The 17,802-nt window shown below is 42.9% G+C and overlaps 2 protein-coding genes across 3 annotated transcripts; one reads left to right on the forward strand and one right to left on the reverse strand.

Moving 5' to 3' along the window:
- The first annotated feature begins 8,744 nt into the window (after positions 1-8,744).
- Positions 8,745-13,283, forward strand: chgb (chromogranin B). 2 transcript variants are annotated; one of them, XM_047021679.1, is made up of 6 exons: positions 8,745-8,947; positions 9,185-9,231; positions 9,344-9,437; positions 9,903-11,424; positions 11,550-11,697; positions 12,842-13,283. In XM_047021679.1, the coding sequence occupies exons 1-6, from the start codon at positions 8,902-8,904 to the stop codon at positions 12,923-12,925; spliced, it is 1,941 nt and encodes a 646-aa protein (XP_046877635.1). In that variant the 5' UTR covers positions 8,745-8,901; the 3' UTR covers positions 12,926-13,283. The 2 variants fall into 2 exon arrangements, with proteins under 2 accessions (XP_046877635.1, XP_046877637.1); XM_047021681.1 differs by having other exon boundaries at positions 8,781-8,947; positions 11,550-11,604.
- Positions 13,284-13,355: 72 nt separating this feature from the next.
- Positions 13,356-17,723, reverse strand: trmt6 (tRNA methyltransferase 6 non-catalytic subunit). The gene is made up of 12 exons (XM_047021682.1): positions 17,344-17,723; positions 16,931-17,058; positions 16,719-16,828; positions 16,528-16,619; positions 16,360-16,443; positions 16,090-16,214; positions 15,629-15,799; positions 15,329-15,495; positions 14,927-15,012; positions 14,491-14,593; positions 14,096-14,182; positions 13,356-13,983 (listed from the first exon to the last, which is right to left on the reverse strand). The coding sequence occupies exons 1-12, from the start codon at positions 17,448-17,450 to the stop codon at positions 13,831-13,833; spliced, it is 1,413 nt and encodes a 470-aa protein (XP_046877638.1). The 5' UTR covers positions 17,451-17,723; the 3' UTR covers positions 13,356-13,830.
- Positions 17,724-17,802: the final 79 nt, after the last annotated feature.

Here is a 17,802-nt window from a genome sequence, read left to right on the forward strand (position 1 = left end):
TTTACATGTCTGACACTAAGCATACAGGGATTAGAGACAAAACATTCACTTTCTATTCTTGCCCTATATCAGCTCTGTTGTGTTTTTGTGTCAAGGCCACAATATTCATTTTGTAGTAATTATGAAAGTATTAAAAGGATCGTTATTGTTTCTCTTCAGACTAAGTCTGTATCTGGCCATTGTGGAATAGTGAAATCTTCATAAATGTTTAACTTATGTATTGCAATAAGAAGTAACTACTTACAGTGATACATTTTGTTTTGTTCATCTGGAATGCAAAACTGCTATTCTGAAGCAGCAGGTTGGCACCTGTTAACCATCCATCAAGTTTAGTTCTGTTAGTCTGTGTGTCTGTACAGTGCTTTGTGCATCTTTGCTTACAAGTTCACATTTAACAGCCTGTGAAGACATGTTTACCCAGAAATATTTTATTTTGGTCCAGAAGTGTGTTGTGTGAACTTTCAGAATGACATGACCTCTGAACTTATGTTCACAGATCTGTAGCTTGGTTGGTTAGTTTATTTCTTCCAGGAACACAATGACACTTATTGAGGGACTTGTTGCACTTGTTGGTTAGGCTTAATTGTAACTGGTTTAACTACTTACTCGCTGTGAATTATATTATTGTTGTTTGCTTCCTCCAGGTACACTCTGGGCACTTTTTAGGATCTTGTCGTATAATTGTAACTTGTTCAACTACATGCTCTTCTGGTTCCACCCATTGGCACAATATTTGCTTTTCACATTGCGTCATGTTTTGGCTGCCCGCAATGTTTTTACTATCTTGTTGTTTATGATCAAGTCGCTTTGGATAAAAGCGTCTGCTAAATGACTAAATGTAAATGTAATGTGTTTGTGAGAATGTTTTTGACTGTGTGTCTGCTCTCTCCCATTCCCTCAAGGACCTGTGACCCTCTTAGAACAGAGCCACAGGGTAACTTCAGAAACATCCAGAAGGGAATGTGTCGCATTGGCATTTCATTTATTTGTACACGATGTCCTCATAACAAGGGGAACGAAATCTAAGGACTTCGAGTCAGAGTAAGTCTATAGCCTCCTCTAGTGTTCGGATGGAGTATTACAAGAAAGGCGACCTAAAGCAGTATTTGACCGATTCAGGACATCTAGGGTTTAATATTGATGAGGACAATGACGAATGTATGTCAAATGTTTTTAAATGAATTCACATTAATTTAGTTGTATTTAGTGATGCAACGACTTTCCATGAAGACCCACAACAAAGGTATTGAGATAACAGATAAACTATCATTGAATCTGAATTACTCTGATTGTAAATACCAAGGTCCAGGTATGATACATAGTGGGTAAAAAAAAAACGTACATGTAATATTTATGTGGACAAGACAAAGAACTAGTGCTGGCATTATTGAGTTCTCCAGTGAATTCCTGTGTTCACCCATGTCTTTTTAATAACCACCAGAGGGACAAAACTAAGCCCCTTGTCAAGTCCCAGTGAGAGAAAAACACGGTTTCAGGACACATAATCCTGGGTGGTGTTTTGAAGAAAATATCTGCTGCAATACTCCTTAATCTCTGTGTGTGCTCTTTATGCACCATACAATACATTGAAGAGAGGTGCAAGAGGTTGAATGTAGGCTATTGTGTAATAGAGGGCTCGATACGCAACACTGGATCAGTATCGGCTCGTGGTTGCTGCTGCAGGGGTCTGAGAGGCTGGTGGGAAAGAGAGTGTTTGTGTGCGTGTGTGTGTGTGTGTGTGTGTGTAAAAGAAGGAGATAGAGAGATGATTGGTCAGGGAAAGAGAGAGAGGGCAGATGAAGAGCTAGCATGATGTTATGGGGAGACTGCAGCATGATGCATATTTTATCTGTACTGACAGCTGCTCTCCCTCCCACACTGTTGCTGCATGTGGAACTCAGATTCCACTGCTGGAAAGCCGACACCGACCGGTTGTCGTTTTGTCATATAGTACATCAACACACAGTCTATGACATTCCGTAATTTGTCAATAGAGCTCCCCTCATGTAAGCAAATCAGTGACATCATGTTTTTCAAATTTAAAAGGCATTGAATACTTAATATTGAAATTTAAACACCGCCCAATTTGTTGGTTTTGAATTCTTTAAATATGAATTTATTTCAATTGGATCAGATTTTTTTTTAAACATTAAAATAAATTCATATTTAAATGTTAAAAAGGTGAATTGTGCTTCATTAGGGAACCTTCAAACTGTAGCTCTGAGCCTTCAGGGTGTTCATTTAAGTTCAGCACTGAATCCTGTCTCTCCACAACTAATTGGTTTCCATCCTTAAAATATGCCAAGCTTCAGATAGTTGGCAGCTTTTAATGAACAACCCCCCTCCTGTAAGGCATAGAGGTAAGGATATCCATTTCCGTGGATCTCGTTCAGGACACATTCCAGCATTTCATTTTAATAACAATACATGAGGAAAACAGCCTGTCATCAAACCACAGTATTATCTCGTAACCTTTCTGAAGAGACCATCAATGTTTTATACCTGCAATCACACCTCCATCTAGTGGTCTTAGATATATACAAACAACACACATCACATACACACACACACTTCAATTTATGACACGTGTTAATATATATATATATAATAATATAATCAGAGAGATCTTATTCTACTCAAGATTAATAATATAAAGGTATGAGTACGTCATACAAAAAGAAAAATAAAGCATCTTGTCCCAGGATGACAGACCGTCAACCACATCTGCTGATGGTGAAGTCAAAGCCATTCTAACTGCAGGAGAAAACGTGTTTATCACCACCATTAGCATTGAAAATCAGACCACAATCTGGGTGTTATATAAATCAGAATCAAAGAACCAAATCCCTCTCTATGAACCCGACTTTGAAGCTGAAGAGGGAAAAACAGCCTCGACATGTGTAGCAGAGAGCCACTCTAGTGTCGTGGTCTCCTGTCTGGTCCCCACAGACAGAAGACCCAACAGGACCCTCACAGATCACAGGAACTGCATTCCTCCCAGCAGTGCCTGCCTGCCTTCTGCTTGTCAGAGCTGATTTAGGAGACTGAACAGAGAAGGGGATGAGGTGAAGAGAAAAGGGGATGAGGTGAAGAGAAAAGGGGATGAGGTGAAGAGAAAAGGGGTAGGGGAAGACAATCTATGTACGATTAAGGGCTCTACACATACATGTAGACACACACACACGCAAGCACACACACACACACACACACACACACACACACACACACACACACACACACACACACACGCACTCAGTATCTCTTCCTGTTGCTGTTTGAAAGTGTTGCAGTGTGTTGATAAAATGCAGGTGTTGTTATCTACAGTGTGAGTATAAACTCTGCAGCGAGCCCAGTTTAATATCTTTTGAAAGCAGAGTGTGAAGAAATGCCAGAACTGATCCCAGTCCCTTGTCAAAACCCTGACAATTCCACTACATAATGTGTTTGATCACATACAAAATGTCCACCCTCTAACTACATATTTTTGACAGGCTTTAAAAAGGAGGATAGGCAGATAAGCTGATAAAAATCGTCAACCCTAAGTAAAATTACTTTTCCCGAGGGAGCTCTCTGAGAGAAACTTACTTGATTGTTTTTTTATTGTCTGGTGGCTGAGCGGTTAAGGAGTTGGGCTATTAATCAGAAGGTTGTTGGTTTGATTCCCAGGCTGTACCAAATGACATTGTATCATTGGGCAGGGCACTTAACCCTACTTGCCTCGGGGGAATGTCCCTGTACTTACTGTAAGTTGCTCTGGATAAGAGCGCCTGCTAAATGACTAAATGTAAATGTATTGTCATTCATGCAGGCATCTCAAGTGAGCAAGTGAAGCCATTTTGTTATGCACTGTTACAAGTCACAGCTTGGATGATTTTTGGTCACTTTAACCATAAGCAAATGGCCTTAATCCATTCAGAGAGAGAGAAAACAAGAATGGGAGAACAAATACGACATGCAAACTGAAAAACGTTTGGTACCCGGGATGTTTTTGATGATGATGATGATGATACATTTTGAGGTTTTATTTGCCAAATGTATCCCCTCAGACTCAGATTACTTTTAAAGTAAGTTTAAAAGCATTGTTTTGAGGATTCCTCTTGACAACATTGCTTATTCCTTTTCACCAGAACCCATCATAATCTTGACCAGCACTCATCAAACAATTCCAAACTTGAATTTCTCGTTGAACTGAGATGAAGTATAAAGGACCACTATAGCTTATCGATGTCCCGATATTGTTCGGAAACCACATCACGTGAAAAATAAGCAAAAAAACAATGTTTATCTCTGCAAGCAACACCTTGGGAAGATCTCCTTGCTTGAGCATGGTGTGACAAGATGTTTCCTCTTGACTGACAGCTGAGCACATTGTGTGCGGGAGGAGAGAGATCTGATGAGGGACAGATGGATAGAGATTGATAGGTGCCCCTGGAGGAACCTGGAGCTCTCTGCATCGCACGTCTATCTCTATATGGCCCCAAGCCCTCCAACAGAGCAAAACCAGATCAATGAGCAGATGACCTCAAAAACAACCTGAGAAGACAGGGCCTCTATGTTGAAAAACAAAGTGATGTCAATTTCAATCTGTCCTAAAGTTTAGTTAGCTTTACAAAGAGGCAGTTTTTCATCCTCGTCTACCAATTTAAATAATCGCCATGCTTCCAACACTCGCTTTGTTGTTCAAGCATACCCTTTTGACAGCTCTTCATTTTCCTACTTTTCTTTCTAGCATTCCAATACATGTGAACCTTTCATGTCCAATTAATCGGTACAGGGACAGTTTGGTAGCTAGAACATTTAGCACAGCCAATGCTAGGTAAGCAGAAAATGGTTTAGGGATTCTTTGATAAAAGTAGTAGCTTAAGGTGTTTTTTTTAGGTGTCTGTTATTTCCTGTAACAGAGTATCCTGTGCTTCCATCTACCTGAGGTCCATGCTGCCCCTGGATGATGCAAAACGCTTCATTCAGACTTGCAAGCCAGGGAATCTGATGAGTCACACATTTCACTTGGTGCACAACAGGAATATTAAAGTATCTGGAATATGTTCATCAGTACTTGCCGCATGTTTGGTAAGATATACAGTCCAGTGTTCATCACAAAGTATACATGATTGGGGAAAGGAAGACAACATTCATGAGTGTGGATGGATGTGGGGCCAATGAGATTTGGTTCAGGTCAACCTTTCAAACATAACGATTGGATCAATTGGATTTTCAGAAGAGCTGGTCAAAGGTCAGTCTAACCTTTTAATTGGGGGGGGTGAGCTTTGTGACCATTGGCAGTTTCACCTCAAATTACACTAATTCTCAGAGCCTGGGGCAAAAGCTTAACAAAATCAAATTTCTCTCCTTCTTTCTGTCTCCTCACACTGTCCAGCCTCCCAGTGCTTCTTTCCCCCTCCTCTCCTCACCAGTCTCTCACACGCTGTGGAAAACACCTCAGAATCAGTGTCATTTGAAATGGATGTGCTGAAAGGTCACTGAAGGATGGGTTTGGCCAGATTGAAAAGGCCTCTGCCATAGATGTTCCCTATAATAGAGTAGGAGGGACAACAACATGAATTAAAGTGATGGAATCTGTGTAGACTGTCACATGTGCTTAGATCTGTATCAGAATAATAATACGTTTTTCTAGTATTTCAACTGCTTGAATTCAATTCTTTCCTCCTTGCAGTTTTCACTTATTTCCTTTCTGTGAGAATGGATTAAATAGAGCTAACATCTGATGTATCAGCCGTGACACTCATGTGACAAGGAGATTGGGTTGTCACAGAGAACACCCATCAATCTTGCCCTCTTTGTCTGTTGCCACATGTGTTTACTGCAACACACCTTAGAGAGATGCGAAGGGTAATACTCTGTGGTACAGCATTCTTTAACACATTTGTGATGCATTCACTGCCACTACACTGTAGTCTTAACTTGCATTTTCACAAGTGGTCTGGAAGTAAGGTACACAAAGTATAGTTTATTATAATAATACTACGTCTTTATGATCTAGCAAGATGAGCTGAGACAGTCCTGTGTGGTCGATTATGGAAACTAGCTCAGGGCCAGACAAACACAAGCTGCTGGAATAATTGGCTGCATGTGAGACCTGTTTTCTTTGGGTGGGGAGTCTAATTCACAAGCAATTATGTAGAGTTGAAACAAAAACGCCTTTGAAAATCGAGAGTTTCACACATGAAGGATGTCAATTTGTGGGTTGGCATTTCTGCTCTAAGATCTATTACTGCATTTTATCTGCTATTGACTAATACTTTCTAGAGTGTTTATGCAATGAACACGTTTTGGTTGTCTTTCTCAAACAGACTGAAGTAATGGGGTCATGAGCATTCTTTTTCCTGTCAGATTTATTTAAAATTTACAGCAACCACAAAAGTTACCAGAGGAGAGAAAGAAGGCTTTTATCTTGATTAAGTCCGGTTAGAACAACGAAAATAAATTTGTACTCATGAATACAAAATACATTTAAGTGAACCCATTCAGAATCCAAGAGCATTTGGTGTGCAGTAATATCCATGTACAAATATGGGAAGATGTCTATCCTCCTTGATAATAACCAATCGGGGAAAGACTCAGCTGGCTCAGGTGAAATGGACTCCTCCTGACCATCTGTGCTTTCCCAAACACTCGTGATGTGTGAAAGTCTAATATTGTGTATAATATTGTGTTAATGGTGTCAGATCGATATTCCTGAGAGAGTTATGAAAGCTCTGGAGAGGAAGGCCTTCTCGTCTGTCGCACACATGCAGCACAGCCACACTGACCTCATGAAAGCTGCAGGATTCTCGCAGAGCAACAGTCTGGAGAATAGCAACATGTGGAACCCTTGTAAGCTCATGTTAACAACCAGAAGCTCACATGAAGACCAACATTCAATGTTAGTGCTTCAGGTGGTTTAACACGTTCAGCAAAGATATGAAGCTTCAAGGTTGATCTCTACTGACTGGAATTGATTTCACAGGTACACCACCATGAAGTTTATCTTCATAATTTATAACAGTATTTCAGTTTGGTCACATCTTACCTTTGAAACTTTGGGTGAGCATGATGGGATATTTGTCTAATGACCGCAGATCTCATTTTTTGTCCCAGATACACAATTCAGGTTTTGTCATTCTAAAGCTCACTTAAAGGGGAATCATATTCAGTGTGAGTGATGCTAATGTTCTAACTAGAGAGGTTGATGGCGGCCCATGTAATTAACAGACAACATTGTAATCAGGCTCGGTGCTACAGCTTATTAGAAAAGACCCATTGCAAAATATCCAAATGCTTCACAATGGATTCTATCCGGAGTTTGTGGACCATTTCAATGGGCTTGATGGTTCAAGTTCCACAGATTGTAAATGTGTGTATTTGGGGATTGAGAGCAGTGCTGGAGCAAGGGACAATAAAAATGATTATTACAAAGGTACAGACACAACGAGACTGTCTCTAATCACCTCCTTCCTGAATGTATAATGAAGCAGCAGGCTTTGAAATCACACCTGCACAGCTCATCATGACCTAAGCATGCAGGTTGGCCCCTCCCACTCACCACCAATCTCTGTCTGACTTCATCAAATTGGTGTTAATCACACTAATTTCCTAATTTATATTACATCACCCATGTACAATTCTAACTATATCACACATATACGATTGTAATTACATCGCACATTCTCGGATTCTAATTAGCAGTAATGACTCCGATCAAATCATCTCCAATACAATTGAACGTCACAACAAAATAAAAGGCACGTTGTGACCTCAGACAACCTCCTCCGGACTCATCCTTTGTGCCTGAATCCTCATGAAAGTCTCGCCCTCTTGAGCCGGAGCCAGTTGCAACGTTCGGTCGCAGTCGAGATCAAAGCTTAGAGAGCTTTCATGCTTTGATAGTGTGCCTTTATTGTGCCTTTTTGTTCCTGCATGTGAATGTTTATTAATGAAGGCTGTCGTTCACAGGCTTGCTCACAAAGCCTGTCTGAACGCATTGAGCTCGTCTCTCAATCCCTCAACTGCCTTTAAGCGCTCTCTTTATGGATGAATTAAATATTAATGAGGTTATCGCACTCTTTCTCTCTCTCTCTCTCTCTCTCTCTCTCTCTCTCTCTCTCTCTCTCTCTCTCTCTCTCTCTCTCTCTCTCTCTCTCTCTCTCTCTCTCTCTCTCACACACACACACACACATTTTTTACACATATGCACAATGTTAGGCAATGCTCCTTATTTAAAATGTTTGTGCCCAACCAGAGGTGGTGCTCAAATATTTCCCTCTCTAGTGGACTCCTTGTTAAAGAGGAATTACAGTACAGCACTTTTTAGACATAATTTTCTCTTCCTTAAGAAAAGGTTGGGAATATACTTCACTTGTTCCTAGTTTTTTTTCTTCCATTGTGCCAAGACCAAATTAATTTAACCAGAGCACTGGTTGCTATAGGGACAGTTTTATGTTTATTTTTTTACATATCTAATTAATGTGTACATTATGCAGAGCCCAATGAGTCTTACACTAAAAGTCGACAATCTCATTCAGTTCCATGCGCACAAACCACACACACACACACACACGTCTTGTCAACCATCTAAAAAAATGTATACCTTTCAATTCAAAGGAACTTTTTGATTATGTAAACAACTGTTATAGATGAGAAATCCTTATCTTTGCGGACTTGCAGTGGGGTAAATGACGCATGGTGAACCAGCCCCTCCTACCACGTGTTTTCGCCCCACCTCGCTGAGCCTCCCCCTATCTCATAAAGCTCGTGCTGGAGCCTCCAACAAGCGCACCTCACTCAAGACTCCAACTCCTGCAGGCGCGAGGACACCTGAGTTGGAGAGGACGAGTGCTGACTTTTAGCATGAAGTAACCGATTTGCTCGGAAACATTTTAGGAATTTTACTGTCTTTTCGAGATGAAAGCGGTGTTTGTTTTTACTGTGGTTGCGTCGTTGTTTACAGGTAGGCTACGTTTAACAGTAAGTAAGTGTTTGATGCGTGCGGTGAGCATTTTTCAGCACCATGGATAGCGACATTGTGACGCTTGCAGGGACGTCCTCGATCCCTTTTTACTGTTCTTAGACCATTTATTGAACTATCCAAAACACCTTTCGAAATGTATTGCGGATTTATGTAAGCTATTTTAACACTGTCCTACACGATGTGGTAAAAAAATTGCATTATCTTGATGATATACAGGAAATGTTGCTCTTCCAGTCGGAAAAGAACGTCAGAGAGAAGATGTGGTAGGCATGGTTCCACCAACAAAATATACGTACAAAAAATAACTACATTGTTTGCCTGATACAGTTAATTAGGGTGTTAATGACAAAAGTAATGTTGTATTTTATGTTTCAGATTACAAGATGTTTAGTTGAAGTCCTTTCCAAAGCTCTTTCCAAACCCGACTCTCTGCCTCTAGATCAAGAATGCAAAGATATTCTGAAAGCAGGTAAATTGATGGGACGGCATCAAAGTCATTATTTCCTAGAAAATAATAAATTAGCAATGTATTATTAATGCAAACCAGGAACGATTCATCTATAACTTTTCACTTTCTGATGTATAACAAAGATGCTTGGTGTGGCTAATGCCACTCAGCGATGCTCAGTACAGTTTGTTTCCAGATGGAAGGAGTCTCAACTGCATCTATAGGCAATGAGCTAGAGATTTGAATAGATCATCGTAAATAAGCATTTTCACTTTATTTATGGTATAATGTTCAGATGAGTTTGAGGCAAACACTGCAGAAGCTCTATGGATTTCAGGTCTTGGAACCAACTCACACATGTAGAGTAGGAATTTCTCACCAACAAACCTGATCATGTAATAAAGTTGACGTATTTATATGTTGAATGAGTATGTCTGGCACCTTATAGCCATGGGGTACCCATAATAACTTGATCTGTGTTGTCAGGCTCCAAACACGCTCCTCTGGAGAAAAAGAGGAATGATGTGGACCTGACTCACGAAGAAGAAGAGCCTTTGGCCCAGGAAGCAGATGGGAAAGATATTGAAGCACTCCTGAAATCTGTGGATGAAAAACGAGAGACACCGGATGAGTCTCGCAGCCAGGAGTCCTGGGGTCTGGATGAGGACAAGGAGAAGAGATCAGGGAAGGAGGAAGAAGAAGAGATTGAAAAGCGATCATGGAGACCTAGATACCAGAAAAAACACAAACGCAGTGATGATGAAGAACCGGATGAGTCTCGCAGCCAGGAGTCCTGGGGTTTGGAAGACGAGAGGAGATCAGTGCAGGAGGAAGATGGAGAGGTAGAAAAGCGATCATGGAGAGCTGGAAGGATCCACCAGAAGAAGCACAGACGCAGTGACGATGCCGCTGAAGAAGAACCAGATGAGTCCCGCAGCCAGGAGTCCTGGGGCCTGGATGAGGCCAAGGAGAAGAGATCAGAGCAGGAGGAAGATGGAGAGGTAGAAAAGCGATCGTGGAGAGCTGGAAGGATCCACCAGAAGAAGCACAGACGCAGTGACGATGCCGCTGAGGAAGACTCGGAGGAGATTGAGGACAGAGAGAAGAGGATCTGGAAGCCAACCCACCGCTACCACCACAAGAAACACTATAAGAGGGATGAGGAGGGTTCAGAGGAAGTGAGGGAAGAACCGGATGAGTCCCGCAGCCAAGAGTCCTGGGGCCTGGATGAGGACAAGGAGAAGAGATCAGAGAAGGAGGAAGAAGAGATTGAAAAGCGATCATGGAGACCCAGATACCAGAAGAAGCACAAACGCTCTGAGGAAGACTCGGAGGAGAGATCAGAGAAGGAGGAAGAAGAGATTGAAAAGCGATCATGGAGACCCAGATACCAGAAGAAGCACAAACGCTCTGAGGAAGACTCGGAGGAGAGATCAGAGAAGGAGGAAGAAGAGATTGAAAAGCGATCATGGAGACCCAGATACCAGAAGAAGCACAAACGCTCTGAGGAAGACTCGGAGGAGAGATCAGAGAAGGAGGAAGAAGAGATTGAAAAGCGATCATGGAGACCTAGATACCAGAAGAAGCACAAACGCTCTGAGGAAGACTCGGAGGAGAAATCAGAGAAGGAGGAAGAAGAAGAGATTGAAAAGCGATCATGGAGACCTAGATACCAGAAGAAGCACAAACGCTCTGAGGTAGACTCGGAGGACAATGAAGATAGAGAGAAGAGAATCTGGAAGCCAACCCATAGCTACCACCACAAGAAACACCATAAGAGGGATGAGGAGGGTTCAGAGGAAGTGAGGGAAGAACCGGATGAGTCCCGCAGCCAGGAGTCCTGGGGTTTGGAAGACGAGAAGAGATCAGTGCAGGAGGAAGATGGAGAGGTAGAAAAGCGATCATGGAGAGCTGGAAGGATCCACCAGAAGAAGCACAGACGCAGCGACGACCCCACAGAGGAAGACTCGGAGAACGAGAGAGAGAGGGACCGACAGGAGGCTATCAGGTACTTCACTTCTATCAGTCAAACTCATTCATTATTCCCGATTTGCTGTGACCATACGATCTACACTTGAAGCTGCTATGATCTTCCTTGCTGACATATTTTGCGTGTGCTCACCTATTTGGCAGGTACCTAGCAGAGAAGAGAAGTGAGATGGAGAGGAACCTGCTGGCAGAAGGGGAGGTAATAAAGCGCTCTCCCTGGGCCTATCGGGGTTATTACCATCCTGCTTGGTGGAAAAGGACCACAGAGACACACACCGCACCCTCACACAAGGTCCAGACATTATCTTCAACTCTTTCCTAATTCATTTTGTCATTACAGTTTACAGTGGACAGCTGTTTCAAATGAAGATCATTCGATTTGTTCAGAGATAAAGATGGGCAAGCTGCTGAGCTATAATAATATCCAGCCAGCCAGCCAATCAGAATTAGAGGAGAAGAGAAGTTTACACCAGAGACCCATTCTTCCATTCATAATTTCCATTACATTGAAGATAACCTTTGAGAGCATGTCACATGTATTCTTTCCACATGTTGTGACAAATCCTGAATGTGTCATTCAGCACAATTCATTTAAAGGACAATCCATTCTCTGTTTTGCAATGAATATGACATCATTTGTTAATGGGTCATTAGCATACGTTTCGGATTGGCTCCATCTCTAGGGCATGACAGAAGCATGGGCTCGGGTGTTCTTGGAGGTTCTGTTTATCCAAATGAGCCCTCTATATCTCCGAGCATCAATGCAAATGCGTGCAGGAACACACCTCTGAAAAGCATGTCCTGGACAGGAGGAAAAAAGTACAACATGATATATTCATGTGCAAGGATTATTTTGTGGCGCCAGCAATAGCTTCAAAGGGACTATAAAGTACGAAGGAGATATCTTCTCTCCTTTAAACACTTGTTTCTTTGCTGTGTGGTTTCATGTGAGAATGAATAGGATGAGCATCAGTCTGCATACAGTGAGGATGTTCTGTTCCGTCTCGCTCTGCTCCCCCCAAACCTCATTTTCTCTTGGTACCTCTTCCTGCATTCGCTGGCTTTTGGGCACACTGCGGCAATTGCACCAAACACTTCACCTTTCTCTAAAGGGTCCTTAGGTAACCAATGAACGGTGAAACAGTCTGTAGAGATGGATGACTTGTTTTTCTATTATATATTCAATTATAATCCTATTATTCATCTTCCCAAATGGGATGTATAATCCACGCAGACTGGAGATATCCGCACTCACTGGTCAATAAAGTGGGGAAAATGTTCGCCAATTCAGCAGATTTCACAAGTAGGACTCCCCAAGGGAGTTATGGCTATTGTCTGTTCTACAGCATGCAATCAAAGACCAGAGGAGACCAACCAGTGAATAACTCAGAGAGAAAGCAAGCATCTGACCTATCAGCCATGTGTTTGTGTTGCAGGAGGAGGAGCAGGACAACCTGGCAGCCATGGATGCGGAGCTGCAGCAGATCGCAGAGAAGATGCACAACAACAGAGACGGCTGAACCAGAGAGGGTGGAGGTGATGAAGAGCAGCTGATGTGAGCTACAGCTGATGTGACCAGCTCTGTGTGCTTGTATTATCTTGTTTATGTAAAAGACACAAAAAAATACTAAAAAAAGAGCCTTGCAGAAGATTAGTGGTTACATTTGTACCTGTGATATTTAACAATTATCAGCATGAGGGGGATATTGACATTTAAATATGAGATGTGAAGAATACATGAACGCATTTCTGAGCTGAGTTCTATATATTCGATGCTAGGCAAGATGCGTTCCAAGCTTTGAATGATTGTCTGTGTTTTTCTTGACTGTGTTTCAGTTTGCATTCAAATAAAATGACCTGTTATGGGACCAAAACCTACCCTCTTTCTCAGCGTAAATGTTTCACCAAATGTATAAACATAATTAAAGTGAAAGCATCCCATTGCCGTTATCGTCAGAAAGCATGGCATAGCTTTATGGTATTTATTATCAATCCAACAGAGACCCACAGATCAAAGCTATTACACAAAATGGAATCTTAACCAAATGGCACTACCTGCTAAAAAATATAACTCAAAATAAAACCTAAACGTGAATCCGTCAGATCCATTTTAAAAGCCAAAAGCTAAGTAGTCACTAGCAAAACCATAGCCTTGTTTTATTACAATCTCAGGAGGACTGAAACATTTCCTCAAACGAAAGAGCATATCTATAATGAAAATGCTCTAACAGTAAGAGCAATTTGCACATGCTCTCATCATTTTCCCTTATGATGTATTGGGCTAAAACACAGGAAAATAATAATGGTAAGAGCCGACCAGGTAATGTTTAAGGCAGCACAGTTTAGTTAAAGGAAACACAAGGTGGGAGACACCTCAGTGTTAAACGTTCCAGACAGGACACACAGTGCCAGTGCTGGCTGTTCTTCAGTCTGTTAATTTTGGTCGCTTTGGTGCCGGCTCATCGGTTTTCCGTGAACCTGCGGGTTTTGGGGTGTCCATGGCAACCGTTGTCCCGGTGAGCAGATAGCCCCCTCCTCCGCTCATGGTAAGCTGAGGATGGGTCCTGTTAGGTAACACCTAGTAAACACAACCCAGGGTGTAGGGTTAGAGGTCACAGCAAGCTTGGTGAAAAAGGAGGAGCATTCAGACTGTCCACGAATGACATCGCCGCATGCATGAGACTTATCACCTGGTAATGTCTGAGCCAGGATTCAGTGAGTCGGAGGTTGACCGTGCCGCCTTGTTCTTTGAGCTTCGTGTAGCAATCAATCAGAGGCTGCAGGAACCAGCAAGACGGGCGTGGAGGAGAAAACCACAGGAGGAGATGGGGGTGTGAAGTTTTAATAAAAGAAAGAGCACAACATGATTAACACCAGGGGGAACATAATTGGTGTAATAACTCCTGGGGTGCAAGGTGGTGTGACATGCTGTAAAGTAAGGTAATGGAAGATTGTCCTCTGAGTGCCGGCCACCCGCCCCCGTCACCCGCCCCCCGCCCCCCGTCTGCACAACAGTGCACAGAGGACAAGCTGTCTAACAACCCGTTTGGATTGTGTAAGGACTGCAGTATGATACTGGTCTTACCTCTTTGTACTGGGAGTAAACTACAAAGGGTCTGGAGGGCGCCAGGAACTTAATGAGCCCAGTCACAACCGAACACGGATAGAAGCGACTGGCTATGATCAATCTGAGGAGAGAGGGAGGAGATGAGTGATGCTGATTGAGAAGGTGACTGAGAACAGCGAGCTGCTTGATCCGCTTACAGATCAATACAAACTCGGGGGTGAGATGATAACCACAGCGCACAGAGACAGTCAATCACTCTGAACTGGCTATTACACCGGGTGGCGTGGGAAGAAATAGCTAGCGATGCTCTCTTGTTCTCCTTGCGAGGGGCATTGGGATGTGAACGATGACACGCTTGACTGAACACACAGCACGTTAGGAAAGTGTGGTGATGTACAAAGAGAGAGGGGGGAGAAAGTCATGAGGGGTAAAAAATGAATCAAACTAGACTCACCCGTCAGCGTTTCTCCCCTCCAGCAGGGCGGCAGCGGCTGCTAGTTTCTTTCTCTTCTCCTCCATCTTCACCTTCTTCTCCTGAGTCTGTAAAATCAACAGCAAACAAAAACACATCTACTCACTTTGTATCCATGGGACCAGTTATAGGCAGGGGAGAGACATTTACATGTAGTCATTTAGCAGACATTCTTATCCAGAGCGACTTACAGTAAGTACAGGGACATTCCCCGAGGTAATTAGGATGAGGTGCCTTGCCCAAAGACACTACGTCATTTGCAAGGCAAGAATCGAACCGGCAACCTTCTGCTTAGTAGCCCGATTCCCTAACCGCTCAGCCATCTGACCCCGTCATGAGAAACGTGTGGTGTCTAGCGTCATAAGCTAGAGTGTGGGGGCTTACTCTGAGTTCTCTGCGTTTCTCCCTCTCCTCCTGGTCCTTCTCCTCTGCAGAGTTGGTGCTGGTGCTGGTCTCCATGTTCTGGACCTCCAGGCTTCCCTGCAGCTCTGGGTCTGTCTGGGTCGGGCCAGCCTGCTCTCCTGACACTGCACCATTGGGCTGGACTGGATCTAGAGATCGCATTTAAAAAACCCCACAATGGTTTCACTTAGACAGACGCTTTTATCCAAAGGATCGTAAGCTTGTATTCAAATATATAATTATACTCTACCGGCCTGTACATGAGTAGCAGTCTAATCCTACCTCCTTCAGGGTCTCCGGAGGAAGTCTCCAAGGTCCCTGCTAGCAGGGCGTTGACGTGACAGATGGGGAACTCGTGGAGAGTTTTGTGGAAGTGTTCCGGGAAGCCAAAGCTCTCCATCCCCGCCCGGACAGGGCCCCCTCCAGGGTACAACTGAACCACTGAACCATACCCTGGAACAGAGCGAGGACAGGGCGCACACTCAGCCAGAGAGAGGAGGAACCAGGGGCGGATTAACAACTGGTAGAGATGCAATGGTGCAGAACGGCCATCGGAAACGAACAGTCAAGTACGCACATGTACTGTACTGCTCACAATGAAAGAAGTGGCTGAACTAACTACACAACAAAGAAATGAAACGTTGCCACAGTAGACATTTTCAGGTTCTTTTGAAATACAATGGAACTGGTATAAGCAGGTCATCTATGAAATCAGACAGGCAGAAACTACTGAAGTAGCATACCTCCCATCCTTTCCATGACAGCTCCCAGCACCAGGCCAGCACAGGTCTCGAACACCAGTACCTTGCTGCTTGCATGGATGTTCCCCAAGGTCAGCATCTGGGCTAGCGTGTCATAGCGTAGATGGCTGAGACAGGAACAAAATACCTACTCTTAAATCAATGGATGTAATAGAATATAATTTTAACTAAGGCCACAAATAATCTAAATACAATGACACCACAACACTACAGGGAAGATCGGCAAGTTTCAAATCTATCTGGTTAACTCACAGCACTTTTCCTGGCTCTCTGCCATGGTACATCATAGCTAGAATGCGACAGGATGGCTTGAGTATCGTCACGCTGTTCTCATACCTGAGGGAACAGAAACATCACCGTGTAAACACATTTTTCACCGAAGCACAAACACCAACAACTGGTCTACTTTCTCTGGCTTACTTTTTCTTCTTCTTCTTAATGTATTTCTGTTGGGCAAAGTCAGTCTTTTCTCTGAATGTAGAGCTGTTCTCTACAAGCTGCTGTACGATTTCCTGAACAGAGAAGAAAGACAAGTCGAGTCCAGTCTTTCGTTTGTTTTACTTCCAACTGTTACGTGCGTGAACGACATCCTGCATAACTCCGTTGTGTACCTGTCCCTTCAGACCTTGCTCTTTAAGGGTCTCTATGTCGTCTCTGGTGAGTTTCTGGGACTTCCCATCGTCTACTATGTTCCTGTTGTCGGTCCCTGCCTCTTTGGCATCTGGAGGAGGAAGGAGGAAAGAACACAATAAATCCCTTTTGTATACCGTATGATTTAAGCATGACGACAAAAAGTTTTGAATGAGTATGAGAGGCAGGTTACCAGTAGAGCTTTCTAATTGTTTGGGCTTGCGTGGCTGGAGAGCGCCACCATTCACTTCAAATATGGTCCCGTACAGCTCCCCAACAGTATTGTCCAGGAAGAACCACTGCTTTTCAAAGATGACTTTCCTGCAGTCAGGGTGATACCAAAACCTACTATCAGACACTATTTAAAAACAAGCTGGCATGTCACTGGGTAGATAATTAATTCTAGGTACTGTAGCTAGAATGGACACACATTCTCTATTCATGCATAGAATGGACACACATTCTCTATTCATGCATCAGGCAAAACAAAAGCTATAATGACGCGATAAGCAACTAACTTTGGCGAAGTTCACACATTCTAGCAAGCTACCTGAACCTCCAGGTAGTCTTCTTACTGATGGATATACCACAAACAAGCATACTTACTTCTTCCTCTGGATTTGCACGGCTTTGTAAATCTCCCCTCGTTTTAGTACAACGTAGTCACCCTCATTGACTCGATTCAAAGAATCATCATCTACACTGTCCGTCATTTCTACTAAAGGTGGCTTGATAGCCAGTGTCTTAGTTACTTATACAATATAAGCACACTAATGTTTGTATTGAATCAACAAGCCCTGAGAAACATAAGAAACGTGTGTTGAGTTGTCTACTCACACGTGCTAGCATTAGTTTCCCTAGCATTACAGGGCGATGAGCCGATAACAGATGCGTGGATTAGAGCAGTGCGGTCTAGCCCAGCGGTTTAGGACAAGGGGAATTTTCTACTGCTCCCTTAACAGAAGATTAAGCAATACATTCCAGAAACATCGATAGTTGTCCTCATAATTTCACTTGGCAGTTTTGATTGCGCAACTTGGATAGTACACATTATTTTACAAAAGA

Source organism: Hypomesus transpacificus, chromosome 6 (assembly GCF_021917145.1).
Source record: "Hypomesus transpacificus isolate Combined female chromosome 6, fHypTra1, whole genome shotgun sequence".
NCBI classification, from domain to species: domain Eukaryota; kingdom Metazoa; phylum Chordata; class Actinopteri; order Osmeriformes; family Osmeridae; genus Hypomesus; species Hypomesus transpacificus.

Excerpts from the sequence above, each read along its gene's own strand:
- chgb (XM_047021679.1), top strand. The coding sequence starts at position 8,902 with ATGAAAGCGGTGTTTGTTTTTACTGTGGTTGCGTCGTTGTTTACAG. Across the intron at positions 8,948-9,184 it reads GGTTGCGTCGTTGTTTACAG|GAAATGTTGCTCTTCCAGTC; the intron begins GTAGGCTACGTT and ends GATGATATACAG. Across the intron at positions 9,232-9,343 it reads AACGTCAGAGAGAAGATGTG|ATTACAAGATGTTTAGTTGA; the intron begins GTAGGCATGGTT and ends TTTATGTTTCAG.
- trmt6 (XM_047021682.1), bottom strand. The coding sequence starts at position 17,450 with ATGACGGACAGTGTAGATGATGATTCTTTGAATCGAGTCAATGAGGGT. Across the intron at positions 16,620-16,718 it reads AGCAAGGTCTGAAGGGACAG|GAAATCGTACAGCAGCTTGT; the intron begins GTACACAACGGA and ends TTCTCTGTTCAG. Across the intron at positions 16,444-16,527 it reads ATTAAGAAGAAGAAGAAAAA|GTATGAGAACAGCGTGACGA; the intron begins GTAAGCCAGAGA and ends CTGTTCCCTCAG.